This window comes from Taurulus bubalis (genome assembly GCF_910589615.1).
Source record: "Taurulus bubalis genome assembly, chromosome: 1".
Classification (NCBI taxonomy): domain Eukaryota; kingdom Metazoa; phylum Chordata; class Actinopteri; order Perciformes; family Cottidae; genus Taurulus; species Taurulus bubalis.
The window spans coordinates 48,166,207-48,181,626 of record NC_136589.1 but is presented as its reverse complement, the minus strand read 5'-3'; the positions used below and the strand labels follow the sequence as shown (position 1 = coordinate 48,181,626).

General features: G+C 43.8%; 1 protein-coding gene across 2 annotated transcripts in view; it reads right to left on the bottom strand.

The window, feature by feature from the left end:
• Positions 1–1,631: 1,631 nt before the first annotated feature.
• gabrb1 (gamma-aminobutyric acid type A receptor subunit beta1) overlaps positions 1,632–15,420 on the bottom strand; it is a gene marked incomplete at both ends in the record, with an annotated part of 83,452 nt that continues 69,663 nt past the window's right edge. Inside the window, 3 exons of one of the 2 annotated variants that reach the window (XM_079214926.1) lie at positions 1,632–1,973; positions 3,690–3,943; positions 15,005–15,157. In XM_079214926.1, the coding sequence (XP_079071052.1) occupies positions 1,632–1,973; positions 3,690–3,943; positions 15,005–15,157 (749 nt within the window). The remainder of the gene's footprint in view (positions 1,974–3,689; positions 3,944–15,004; positions 15,158–15,420) is intronic. The other variant, XM_079214927.1, reaches the window with a different exon arrangement.

Genomic DNA, 15,420 nt, shown 5'->3' with positions numbered 1-15,420 from the left:
TAATCTTAACTGCAGGTCTGCAACCGAACACAAACTCCAGTCTTCTGCAGGAAACTCAGCCTGACATGCCTATTCATGTCACTGACCTCTACACCCTCTATATACTGTAAAGCACACTCTACTTCCTGCATTGGCACTGACCATGATTTGTTAGGTGAGAAATTATCTGTCATTATCTATATAATTTCTAATCTTGTAATTACACTTACTACACATTCTACAGTGTGATGCTAATTTGTCACACCTACTCCTGCTAGTTTGTCTTGAAAAATATTTTTGAACCTGACTGTAGGACTGGAGCAAACTTGACCTCGGGTCCTACAACTGATCCCTAGCCCTGCCCACATGAGCCTTGATAATAACCTGAAAGGTAATCCGCTAAAAAATAAAAGTAACTTTGACCTCGGACTTTCCGTTTAATTATTGAACACATTGAGGTGGATGAACCTCTATGCAATTCAAACAATTATGTACAGTATAATTTGAAGTTTCAGACGAATTTGTTCAATGATGGTCTGTAATGCCACGTATTTCAAAACCAGCAGCGACTTTTATCAGGACTTGAAATTTTGAATGTGATTTTGAGCATATGGCGACATCATTGCTTATTCTTAACCTGATTTCCTTTAAAGAAAATGACATTGTACATGCCCCTAGACGGTGTGAGAATACAGTAGGTACAAATTTGACAATTGTTTTTTTGGAGAAATCAGAGGAGTTTGAATTAACATCTGTCCTGTACTTACCTTAAATTCAATGATTGTTCGAAAGCATACAGTATAATGATTATAATACAAGAGTGAGCCAGAGGGTCTCAGTAGAGCCATGTGAAGCTTTGTTTTTACAGAAATGAAAAGGAACTTTTCAGAGAAAACACGTCATTCATGAAAAGCAATCTGAGATGTTCGTTAGCTCAAAGCGTGACTGTCTGAGAAGGATTTCAACACAATATCCAACTCTTCAAAAATGACCTCAGTTAGAGCACTGGGTTTAAACCAAATAAGGACTACCTCATTACAATGTGATTCAACGAAACCCCATCAGTCAAAGAAGTCATGTAAAAACAGTTACTACTACTTGTTTTGTTCTGGTTTTCCTTTTCTCTGTTTTTTTTTTTACCTAAGCAAACACAAAGTTGCGTTCCATTCACATGCAAAAAGTGAGATAACAGAAGGTAAGAAAAAGATAGAGAGCAAATTGAAAGATCACTGCCCGTAATCTTGGAGTCAGCAAAGTCTTTTCGGCATGTTTGACCTTAGAAATACCATACCTTACTGTCTTAAATTCCATTATTTTTATCTATCTATTTTGTATAGAGTACAGGAAAAGTGATTTTTAATAAATTATAACTCTGTTATATATATACATATACATATATATATATATGTATATATATATATATACATATATATATATGTATATATATATATATACATATATATATATATATATGTATATTTATATATTAAATTGTATTTACATTGTAAAGACATCCAGTACTACTCATTCCAAAACAGGATTTATACAAATGGACTGAGCGCTCCTTAATTTTCATTGCTGTACAAGACCTAGGTAGCTTTTCTATCAAATCTTGAGCAGCGGCGCTACCACATAGGCTCACTGCTGCCACCCTAATGAACATAGTAAAGCCAGTAGACCAGGTTGAAAAAGGTGAATGCGATTGGGAAGATGACGCGAGACCACTTGTCTATGGCGTTGACATCTGTGAGGTTGGGGATCTTGACTTTGAGTTGTGAGGCCCTCCTCCGCAAGCGGCCCTTCTTGTGGCCCACTGGCCGGTCCATGGGTGGTCGCCCATACAGGTCTCGGCTGGTCATGGGCTTACGGTACTGTATGCTGGCACTGTCATAAGAGAACATGGTGGCCCGAGGGTCGTTGAGGACACCCATCATGTCTGCGCCACTCATGTCACTGGTGAGGTTGGTCAGGAGGATGTTCCCATGAGCATCAACCTGGGAAAGGAAGTCATCAGATTTCATTAAATTAGTTTTGTAACCAACATAATAGAATGCCTGGGTCCCTAATAATTAGCAGCATCCAGTTTAGGAGAAATGCATGGGAATATGAACATTGTGTTCTGGACTGCCCCATACAGGTACAGTTTGGAAGGAAGCACATAGTGTTTTCTTTTAGGAGCTGGAAATAGAACAAACCTCCAGGTTAATAGCATCAGGATTTTAAATACCCTCCTCTAACACCTGCTTCCTACAATTTTTGCAACTTTCTAACACCGACAGTCTAAAACGTCATCCCGTCCACTTTATGCAACGATTAGCCAGGTATATGGAGGTGTTACAGTGGGCAGGGTTTGTACTTCACTATTTAGTTCCTGACACAACTACTTTTGTCAAATTTGGATTTGGAGAGGTAAAACTTCACCAACTCTATGCAAAACATCATCATTTTTAGACCAACGCATGTCCATCATCAGGGACATCTTCACATCTTCAGTCTTTTTCCCTTCTCCATGTTGTGCCATACATTTCTGCTCTTCTTTTCCATTGGGAGGCAGCCTTTTCATCCCGCTTTACTTTATGAGTTACTTTGAGAATAAAAAAAAATGTCTCATTAAAGGGAGTTCCTTTGATCAACAGTGGGGAACTTACTTTGATGTTTGGGATTTCTGGTGCACAACAACTTGGTTGTAATTGTTCCTTAAAAACTAAGCTACCATTTTCACACAATTGGTAAATTGTTTCAATCATATGCTTGGGATACTTACTTATGTCTACTGTAAAGATGAAAAATAAGGTGACACCCACTAAATTGGTAGGTTACCGATTTGCCAAGCTGCATAGCCTTTCAAACAGCTTTCAAACAATGTGCATCATGCAAAAAAACCCAGATCGAACACTTTGAACACTTCTGAACTTGGACACTTCTGAACACTTTAATTCATTCACCTGGTGCAATATCTAATATGTGCAATACGTGTAAGTACTTTTATATACTTTTTATTGTAGTTTGTATTCAGTCTGTATATTTAATATTCTTCTTTACTGTTTTTATTTTGTTTTTATTACTGTTTCTGTTTATATATATTACTTGATTCGTATCTTTTATTTACTTTTGAGCAATGCTGCTGTAATCCTGTAATTTTCCCACTGCGGGACTAATAAAGGATTATATTATTTTATTTTATATGCGCAAGTGATTTCAGGAAAACTTAAATTGTATTAATCTGAATCAATTTACTCATGCATTAAACGGTGCCGGTTGAGGTGGCTTGAGCATTTGATCAGGGTGACACCTGGACGCCTCCCATTAGAGGTTTGCACGCAAGAAGATAAACCCAGAAAAGACTGGAGAGATGATGTATCTCATCTGTACTGGAAACACCTTGGGGTCCTCCAGGAAGAGCTGTAACATGTTGCTAGGCTTGCTAGACTACATATATATATATATATATATATATATATATATATATATATATATATATATATATATATATATATATATATATATATATATGTAGTATACACTGTATACATATTTTCAAACTCCAAGTTTATCAATGCAATTCAAAGTTTTCTTTTTACTCTTGGACGTCATATTTGTGAATGAAACCTGCCCATAGTAGGATCCTATCCTTAGTAATATAACAATTGCCTACTGATGACCAACTGTTGGCGTGATGTCAATAACCAAAGAGTTGAGCCCTTTCCCACCTGCACTTTGTTGCTCTCCAGTCTACTCTTATTCTCGTTGTTGGACTTGGCAGCCTTTTCTGCCACCTTCTTCTGCAGGTGGGGACCTCGACCGAAGAAGATGTAGTTGACAAAGGCATACTCCAGCAAGGCCAGAAAGACAAACACAAAGCAACCCATGAGGAAAATGTCAATGGCCTTGACGTAGGGGATCTTGGGAAGAGTCTCCCGAAGGTGGGTATTGATGGTGGTCATTGTCAAAACCGTGGTAATACCTGCAGACAAGCAGATTGGGGGGGGGGGAGGGTTAGAAGTAGGTCTTTCAGCCAGGCTTCATGTGAGGGAACACCATAACTACAGAAGGCTTTCATAAGCCGTTCTTACAAAACAACCATCATGAACATTATGTGGCTGTTGAATAGGATTTGCGATCATTTCCAGTGAGTGACTCATAGGTATGACAAAGTAACCATTTCTAGCTGTGCTAGATTATCATTTGTGCTTCCCAAACATTCACAATCCAAATGACATTCACAAGCGTTCCCTTTTCTGTTTAGGTTGTGGTGGCTCTGGGGATATACTTTAGTCGAGACTGAAATGTCATGACACATTGAATAAATTGTCCTACAATTTTCTAGAGACCTTCAAGGTTGATGACTTTGGTGATGCTCTGACTTTTCATCTAGTGCCACCATCAGGTTGGATTTATTCTTGGTTCAGATTTAAATTAGGGATGCATCAATACAGTACCAACAATGGGTATCGGGTCCGTTGCTGTAGTTGTGTTTTTATACTCTTAAAACTACTCTGATAGAACCTCATCCATTACCCGTATGGCAACATGACGTTAACCTCTCTCTCATCAGTTAAGCCCTGCAAGCCGCCCAGATGCAACGGTTACCCGTTTCCAAACAAATCGATGGTAAATCGATCTGTACTTGTATACCGCTTTTCTAGTCTTCCGACCACTCAAAGCTCTTTCAGAAGTTAAACTTTATTACGTCGTCATATTACATATATTTTTACATTCATACATGAAATTTGCAGGACGACCTCTCTACCCATGAGCCAAAGTAGTGTGAAAGGGGTGGGCCCTTTCACACTACACCCATTCATACACTGATGCCACCTGCTCATTAGGACTAGCTAACCATTCATACACCATAGTAGGCACAGCTACGGGAGCAATGTGGGGTTAAGTGTCTTGGCCAAGGACACGTCCACATGGGCTATTGGAGCCGGGGATCGAACCAGCAATCCTCTGATTGAACTACAACTCCGCTCACCACTGAACCACAAGACCCCATGCTGTCTCCAGTTCAACCCTCAGAGAGTTAAAGCTACAATGTTGCCTACATTGTTGTGGACACATGCGGCCGCTTTAGTCTCCACATGAATTAGTTTAGCTGCAAGGATGTTAGCTTCATGGTAAATGGACCCGTACAGCGCTAATTTATTTGGCACCTTTAAAAAACAAAGTTACGAAGTGCTTCACAAAAAAAACGTATGCACATATGGACAGAACCCAAGAGGTAAAACAAGATGGAGCATAATTGTATAAGTGCAAGGAATACAAACAGTAACAGTAATAAGCCAGATGGTAGGAGTGAAGTGAGACTTTGAAATCTTTAAAAGAGGACACTATATTTGCAGGCATGGAGTTCCAAAGCTGAGGGGCCCGGATGATCTCAGGTAGGTGTCAGGCTTATAGGGAGTCCGCAGACCACAGATATAGGAGTGAGCAGTAATCAATTCTCAAACTCACAGGTAACCAGTGAAGGGCAGCAAGGATTGGTGTGATATGGTCACTTCTCTTAGTACGAGTTAAAAGCCTGGCAGCAGCGATCTGTATCCATTGCAGTATCAAATGCAGCAGTCACGTCTGCAGAGATGAAAGCATGAATGACTTTTTCACATGAAAGGAATTACCTGATTTTTAGTTGAGCAAAGCAGGACTGCACATGTGTAGTCACCTGAGCATCAAAAGTCAGTTTAGAATAAAAAATGCATCCAGGTTGCAGGCTTCATATCGAACATTATTACATAAGGCGCCCAGACTAGAGGAGAGATTATTGATGCAGCTATGTTGGGGCCATCTGGGGTAAAAAAGATTGGATCCGCTTCAAAGTCATTTAATAGCAGGACGATATTGAACATTCAATTTTTTATGTTGGCAATGCAGGACATGATACAAGAAACAGCGGTGGTGCCATGCTTAATCAAGATGTACAACAAGATATCATATGCGTAGCAATGGAAATACATATTGTGTCTATGTATGATGGGTCCCAGAAGGTAGCCTATAAATGGTAAACATGAGAAGACCCCAAAAAGACCCCTGGAGAACCCCAGAGAGGAGGAGGCTCTCCAAGTGTTACAGAAAATACAGGTACATAAGACATTAACAAATCCAGCGCCACATCACTGATGCCAACATAATTTTTCAGACGGCCAATTGTGGTTCAGTGTGTGGAAGGCTGAGCCGAGGTCAAGAAGACTTGAAATGGAATACAGGCCTGTGTCACTGGTCATGTTAACCCAGGGGTCAGCAACCTTTTCTATCCAAAGAGCCATTTTGCCCTTTTTTCCATTAAAAAAAAGTCTGGAGCCGCAAAAGCTATTTGATATCAAAAGCTTATGAAGTTGTATATATAGTTGTATTATATGTACAAAAAACTACAGTTTGTTGTATTTATGAAATTATAGAACAAGAATAAAGACAATTGTTGACATTGTATTGCTATTTTACCTGTTTATAACTATCAAGCTATCAAAGAAAAAAAGTCATGTGTCGGCTACACTTTAAGCCCCGCATGAACCTATATAGGTTCTTTTTTAGATATTTTAGTTAAACTGTGTATAACATTACAATAATCATGAACAAATATATTGATGATACACATCAATTAAACAAGAGAACCTGGGCTACAATAATTAGGCAGCCATTTCAACACAACTCAAACACCAACTAAAATAATTATTAAAATATCATAGTCATAATTTTGTCACGAGTCAGCCCACTCTGCATGTTTCCGGAACTAGCATCCCGTAGCTTGGTGCTATCAGAAGAAACCAAATGGCAAAAAGCAAGACAATTCCACACAGATATATTCACCGAATCCCTCTGCTGCAAAGCATCACCGAGATACGAACCAAAGAACACAGCAACATAAATCGCCGAGTCAGCAAATTTTAAAAATATTTTGAGGAAATAGCAAATAAAAGAAAAAATGCATTTCCCCCAGTAAATCCCCACTAATACAAGTTTATTGAACACCATAAGTCATATACAAGTGAAATATAAGGTTTGCTACATGAAAAAATTCAAATGTCACGGATGCGCGAAAATATTCGCAAATGTGCCCAAATGCAAATTTTGGAAACCTCGCCTGAATTCTCTCTGTACTTTACCTCTCTGACTTTGTTCTGCTTCACTTTTTCAAGTGAAAACAGTGCAGAGAGACTGTTCACATATTGTGCTATGATTTGGGAGAGCCTCAGGCTTAGTGAAGCATCATTTCAGGGAGATAACCATCCTGAAAGTGCTTTTTTCTATAGGCGGACCTGTGTTTCAATCTTTATTTACTCTTAGCCAGCAACATATATACTAATAGTTCCACATCTGACCAAAAGCTCACATGGGTTGCCTTTATTATAACACCAAAATTATTCAAATAGCCCTTGTGGTTGCAGAGATACACCCATTTTGGTTTGGGTATGCTATTTCGAGCTAAAAATGCCACGGGTTAAGGTCCATTAAAAACACAAGTAAGCAGACCTTCAGTTTTGTCTATATATGTGGTTCATGTGGTAGAGTGTTAGTCCTGTAACCAGAAGGTAGCAGGTTCAATACCCGTCATCCTCACGTTAGGCTTACATTTTAAACGCATATCTTTTGCTACGCCGGACTTTTAGAGCACCGCAAACGAAGGAGGAGGGATCCGTCTTCACTAGCGGACGCCTCAGTGTCTCATGAGCTGCCACAGAACCAGCAGCAGGAGTGGAGTTTGGAGACTTGATCCACTTCCTCAGTTTGCTGCAGCAGTTGAGAAATGGAGCTTAGCGGTAGTTCAGGAAGGAAGACCCTACACTACGGGTCGTTCATATATTGCAGTCTATTTCTTCATTACGGTAGCAGCTAATTGGGGGGGGGGGGGGGGGGGGGGGGGGGGGGGGGTGTCCACTTGTAAGCAACCAACCGAAGGCATCACGGTGTCTCTAGCCAATCAGATCGTTGCTGTCGAACTTTAAAGGTGTGCTCTACTCTGTGCTGTCAGTTGTCATTTCAGCGCGGAAATGATTGCGAATGCGATGGGGAATTGTTCCTCCAACGATTATGTCTAATTGATGGTAACCGAAACCATGTCAGTCAGTTTCCGACCTCGATCCGGCGGGAAGAGTCAGATCTCAACATCAATGTTCAGCCGGAGCCAGCATTCAGCCGGAACGCTGTTGGCGCAGCGGCACCCACCCAGCACGGCCCAGTACAGCACGGCGCAGCACGGCACGGCTCGGCTCGGCACGGCACGGCACGGCGCAGCACGGCACGGCTCGGCACGGCTCGGCTCGGCACGGCGCAGCACGGCACGGCGCAGCACGGCACGGCTCGGCTCGGCACGGCACGGCACGGCGCAGCACGGCACGGCTCGGCACGGCTCGGCTCGGCACGGCGCAGCACGGCACGGCGCAGCACGGCACGGCTCGGCTCGGCACGGCACTGCGCAGCGTCCACGCAGGAGCAAGAGACCTCTCGGCTCGGCGGGAAGATCACGGTGGTATTCCGGCATCAGGCCTCTCTCTCACTCCACGCTCCGCAGCGAGTAAGTTTAGTTAGTTGCGACCAGTTGATCCCTCGTGGGGACCGGGCCGGAAGATCAGGCTTAGCCTAGCTCCGCAGGCGAAGAGGAAGCTCGCTCCTCTACGGCAGACAACACCGTTCAACAAGTCGCTGAGTAGCTGCATCCACATCATCGATGCCCACTTCAATCCCGGTAAACGCTGCATATTTTACTACAGCCGGTGGCGCCACCAGAGCTTCATACGGTTCCAGCCGGCAGGCTAAAGCAGAGCGTCATAAACGGGAAACCGGTGTGTAACGGATGAGGTACTGTGGATCCAGACTCGCGTCTCGAGCAGTGTTCCCTCTAAGCTGTGTTCAAACATGAGTGGCTAGATGAAATAGTCCAAACTGACACAGGTAGGATGAAACTTTCAGACATATTTAAATATGAAGAATATGAAGTTATTAAATTGTTTATATAGGCTACCTTTAGGAAAAATGACACCATGTCAATTTAATAGGCCTATAATTATTGTTAAGCACTGCATTAGCATTTTTCTTTCAATGAAGTTCCACTTAAATGTTGTACCTGCTGAGAAATGACTAAACACCTTTGATACTTTTATTTTTTATATATATATCATTATCAGTCATAACCAGTGAACCAGTCATAACCTCCCCTTATTGAAGTTCAACAAAGATCCTTTAAGTTCAACTAAACTGACTGGTAAAACACCATCATTAAAATGTTCCCAAAGCCCAGCCATTATAAAGGATATTGAATAAATATCAACCTTGTATACATATTGATGCATTTGCTGTCATCTCTTTGAATCCCCTGTGGCTAACGCAGGCTTGTGGTCATTGTCGGCAGGTCGCGTGGTTGAGAATTGCGCACAGTGATGAAATGTGCGCTCAGAAAAAAATTTTTTGCTCAGTGCTGAAAAAAATTAGAGGGAACATTGGTCTTGAGTCTCGGTGTATGCTTTTGATTTAATCAGATGAACCGTCCTTCCAGTCGCTGGAGGGGTGCGCATCGGCAGAGTACAAATCATATTGCCCGAGCAATAACTTTTCGATGCAGCAGTTGGGAAGGTCCAATTAGGCCTCCCTCTCTTCAGCTCCGGCAGCTATTAATTATAACAGGTAACTTCCTTCGCCGGGCCGGAAGTATCAGGCTCATCTAAGGCAGCTCCGTCGACGCTCGCTTCAATCTGGTAAACGGCACCTGCTACTACAGGGTTACCGGCGGCGCCACCACGGCGGTGTCCCGCTCCTCGGTTTTAACAGAACCATGGGTCCAGACACGCGTCTGGTGCTTCGATGCAGCATTTTTCAAGTCAATCAATATGGGAGATTTCTCTGTGCATTCTCGTGATTTGGAACTCAGGCGTGATATTACAAGCATATTTAGACATAACTAAGAGACACACTGAGTGAATCCTCGCCGGAGGGTGGATGATGGACAGATAACGGCGCGCAGAGCATCAGTATTCTGGTCCAGTCAGAGAATTCCTCATACAAAGTCCGGAACACCCCAATAAGGGCCAACGGGCGAGTTAGTCCCATATTGTAGTAGCCATCAGTGGTAATGAACAAACAACTGATTATCATATGTACAAATAAAAAGAGCGGTCGATTAAAGATATGTCAACGATAGTTTATCAGGTTTCCTTTAAATGGAGGAAGTATGACGACACATACTTAATTAGGAAAGATCTTCGCATGTAAGCGTCTTGAGCATTCGGAAGCGCTATATCAATTAAAAGTATTATTATTAGTATTATTTATTTCATGTAGTATAGGATCCAGTTAAATCCAAACATGTAACAGGAGCTTTTGGGAAATGTGCATCTCAAAATAAAGTACTTCATTTTACAAATTGATGATTTAACTGACTTGTCCGGCTGCTTTGATGTCGGTACATCAGGGTGATGGGAGGTCCATCAAAAGCATGATATTACATTTTCTCAACTTTTAAAGAGATTGTGTGAACAGTAGTCGGGTAAAAGGGCTGGTTTAAGCTGCTCAAAGTCTCTTGTGGAGAACGCATGTGGATAATCTCTCGGACTCATGTAATTCTCCGGTTGGGTCTCTTTCCCCGTCTCTCGTCCGAATCAGTCACCGGCGATCGGTGCGCAAGGCAGGCGGGTTGGATGTGTGGCCGACGTGGTCCCGACGTGCTCGGACGTCATGCACAACGTGGTCAACAATGATCTCACGAGAGCCATAGTAGCCACATCGGAGAGCTGATTGACTCTACAACTACGTGTTGTAGGAAATCCTTGGTTTCTGGGTAGTCGTGGTGCTTAGGGCGTGATTGTTGACTGTTGGGGAACTAACAGGAAGAACTGGTTAGGGGACTGGTGTATGCTTTGAGACGGGACAGCAGTCGGCGCCCCTACTTGCCAGGCGAGGCGCAGTTCATATCGGACGAACCTATACAGCAAACGTAATGGTTGGCGTGTTCTCGGACCGCTGTACGATCGCAGTCAGAATCGTATAATTCTCAATTAGCTATCAGTCCAGAGACAACGGCGTCTGGGTCATGATAATATAAATCATTATATTCTGTAGATATTCTGCATTTCATTATTCTTATGTCAATTAGAGTTCAGGTTGGGCGAGGTCAGTTTAACAGATACTGTCCGTGAGAAGGTTCTGTGAGAAACGTTCTTCAAGGTTCCACGCTTTGCTCTATAACACTCACACCTGTTTATTAGTACATTGATATTAGGGAAGCATACTGGTCGTTGCACGTTCCATCCTTGTGAGAAGATGAGGACACGATTCTCCTCCTCTTAGCCAAGGTAGAGCCTATAAAATATGAAATGTTCATGACAGAAAACCGTGTATTAAAGAGCCGAACGTCCGGCTGTTCGGGGTGGTTTCGGACGGGCAACCTGCGTGTTGACTGGACTCCCTGCTATCGCGATGGCAGCGCTTGTTACTTTACTTGTGATCAAAGAAATTAAATTCAGAGAACGAGAGAAGTTGTTTGACTAAGTTCTTTCGGACGCTACACCAGGCATCCAATAATTAGTACGCATTAACAGCCATGACCGTGGTCCGCCTGGTAGCGACCCTGGCATAAAGTACAAGTGGCTCCATTCAGGCTCAGAATCTGGTGCTTTTGCAGGGGCTCGCACTACAGCGCAAGAACGGAAAAAATAAGCGTTACTTTCCCTTCTGGCAGTTCAATTTCGCCAAGAGTATCATACATTATGGGACGCTGTCTTCGCCTGCTGGTGGGACATGGCGTTTTCCATGTCCAAATATGAACAATGGTATTTATCTGCTGATGGGGCAGCGCTGACCGGCAGGTCAGATCTGCATACAATCAGGGGGATAGTATGACATATCTACAACGAGAGGGTGACTTTCTCTGATTCACAAGAAACATCTACACGGATGCAGGCCATCCGTGGGTTTTGGGGAGGTTCTGTCAAGGCCTTCCTCGGTCGCATAGGTTGACTTCATCCGTTGCTATAAGTGCTATAAGCTGCATCATTATCGACCGAGGGCGCTCCTTTTCCAAAGGCATAATGAAGATACATTCAGGTTGCTGAATTTAGAGTTAATGCTCAGTTATAGCAACTGATCAACTCGCCATTAGTCGGGCCTACGTTAGAATAAGGGACTGCTACTTCGGCTGCAAACGAAGGCATCTCCTCATATCCCCCCTGCAACAAGGGGACGTCACTCTGCTTCAACTCCTACCTCTGCCCATCTCGACACAATACTAGTAAACAAACTCATTAAATTGTGAGTAACTACGTCATGGTGGTGGTGTCCGTTATAGGCCTGCAGGATTGGCAGGTACGGGGAGGGGTGATCTCAGGTTGAATAAGGTGTCCTGAGACTACTGCTAGATATTTCCGGGATGTTATTGATTTTGGGGAATCTCTTAGTGCGGTTATGGCCTGACCTTCCAGGCTAGCCTTTCACTGCATTTCACTACTGGTTTAACGTGACCTCTTCTTAATTTCTGGTCTCACGTGACCTCGGCTGACTCCCTGGTCTATCGGGACCCCGGTGTTCTATCGTGATCTCTCCTGTCTCCCTGGTCTATCGTGACCTCTGTGGTTTTCTCGTGACCTCTCCTGTCTCCCTGGTTTATCGTGACCTCTGCTGACTCCCTGGTCTATCGTGACCCCGGTGGTCTCTCGTGACCTCTCCTGACTCCCTGGTCTATCGGGACCCCGGTGTTCTATCGTGATCTCTCCTGTCTCCCTGGTCTATCGCGACCCCGGTGTTCTATCGTGATCTCTCCTGTCTCCCTGGTCTATCGTGACCTCTGTGGTCTCTCGTGACCTCTCCTGTCTCCCTGGTTTATCGTGACCTCTGCTGACTCCCTAGTCTATCGTGACCTCTGTGGTCTCTCGTGACCTCTCCTGTCTCCCTGGTTTATCGTGACCTCTGCTGACTCCCTGGTTTATCGTGACCCCGGTGGTCTCTCGTGACCTCTCCTGTCTCCCTGGTTTATCGTGACCCCGGTGGTCTCTCGCGACCTCTCCTGTCTCCCTGGTCTATCGCAACCTCTCCTGTCTCCCTGGTCTATCGCGACCTCTCCTGTCTCCCTGGTCTATCGCGATCTCGGCTGACTCCCTGGTCTATCGCGACCTCTCCTGTCTCCCTGGTCTATCGCGATCTCGGCTGACTCCCTGGTCTATCGTGACCTCTCCTGTCTCCCTGGTCTATCGTGACCTCTGCTGACTCCCTGGTCTATCGTGACCTCTGCTGTCTCCCTGGTCTATCGTGACCTCTGCTGACTCCCTGGTCTATCGTGACCTCTCCTGTCTCCCTGGTCTATCGTGACCTCTGCTGACTCCCTGGTCTATCGTGATCTCTCCTGTCTCCCTGGTCTATCGCGACCCCGGTGTTCTATCGTGATCTCTCCTGTCTCCCTGGTCTATCGTGACCTCTGTGGTCTCTCGTGACCTCTCCTGTCTCCCTGGTTTATCGTGACCTCTGCTGACTCCCTAGTCTATCGTGACCTCTGTGGTCTCTCGTGACCTCTCCTGTCTCCCTGGTTTATCGTGACCTCTGCTGACTCCCTGGTTTATCGTGACCCCGGTGGTCTCTCGTGACCTCTCCTGTCTCCCTGGTTTATCGTGACCCCGGTGGTCTCTCGCGACCTCTCCTGTCTCCCTGGTCTATCGCAACCTCTCCTGTCTCCCTGGTCTATCGCGACCTCTCCTGTCTCCCTGGTCTATCGCGATCTCGGCTGACTCCCTGGTCTATCGCGACCTCTCCTGTCTCCCTGGTCTATCGCGATCTCGGCTGACTCCCTGGTCTATCGTGACCTCTCCTGTCTCCCTGGTCTATCGTGACCTCTGCTGACTCCCTGGTCTATCGTGACCTCTGCTGTCTCCCTGGTCTATCGTGACCTCTGTGGTCTCTCGTGACCTCCGCGGCATTCGTGGTCTCTCGTGACCTCCGCGGCATTCCGGGTCTCTCGGGACCTCGGCGGCATTCTGGGTCTCTCGTGACCGCCACTGAATTTCTTGTCTATCGTGACTACTTCGTAAATTCCTGGTCTAACGGGACTACTTCCTGGTCTCAACGCCTTACTCTGTAGGTTGGGGTGTGTAAATTAAACTCTTCACTGGGTTAAAGGCGACTCAGGCAAGCTCACCTAACCTGTACTAATGTTGCCATGTGTCTCCTGATTAACTCCCCTTTTCCTTAGGCATTCACTGCGGCTGTAGGTAAGGTATTGCTTTATTTTATTGATCTAAAATCTTTTTGGGGGATTCTGCCGGGTCAGAACTCAGCGTCACTGCCCCTTGTTTATCCTGGTTCAGGATAGAGTCCGATCGCCAAAGACTTTGCACTATTCATTGTTGTACTATTCATTGTTATACCAACGGAATAAAATTATTGTCTCTCCTGATTGAAATCGCTCTTCTGCAGCTTGATACTGTTCATTAGATACTGTGTGCTTGTTCTGGAAGAGTCTTTCAACATTAAATGTTTTGTTGTTTGCTAACTTCTCGCCACATATCAAGCATACAGGTCAGCAGCATCGTTGGCAGTGAAAGCTAATTAATAGGTCCACACAGAATTAATTTGGTGGGATCATTGCTCTCATCCTTAAGAACACATACATTAAGATTTGAGATGTTTGCCATCCAAGAAGTCAGCCTCATTATTTCACCTTACTTTCTGTTTTTTTTTTTTTTTTATATTTCACATTTGCACTCTTTCCCACTTTGTACTGCAATGAAATACAATTATTTTGTATCTAAAAATACTGAGTGAAAACCCTTTTTTTCTTTTTTGTCAAACACATACAGTAAAGTTAATGAGCATACTGAATGACTAGCAGATCTGGTAGAAGCAATTCAATATAAATAGAGGCCACATTTCCATTGGACATTTTGACATAATGGCCATTATCATGTCTAAATCACCAAAATCACGAAAGCCATGAAGACCATGAAATGTCTGTAAAAGGCATTCCATGTAATAGTGGTTATAATACCTCTAACATGACAAAACAATCACCTCAGCAAACATAATTGCTAATGTAAAGAATTGAAAAGTCACTGACCTAAAGCCACTCTGGCAGCCGAGGCGTCATAGTTGATCCAGAAGGAGACCCAGGACAAGATGGTGATCAGGGTGGAGGGCATGTAGGTTTGCAGGATAAAATAGCCAATGTTCCTCTTCAGCTTAAAGCTCAGGGACAGACGTGGATAAGAGCCTGTTACACACAGGGTTGCAAATATGTATTCAGATTTATAAGAACATTGTTAATGTAATGTTACAAATTCAAAGAACTATAAAATATGATTTATAGTCACAACCATGTATGCGGTTGCTTGGGAATGATTGCTGGCAACATGCATTTTTATGAGCCATGAACAATCACTATTTCAGACATGTCTGACAACAGAGAAACAGCTACATCTATGTGAATGAAAATAACTATATTGTGAATTTGATACATGAAAACACAAGGAGGAG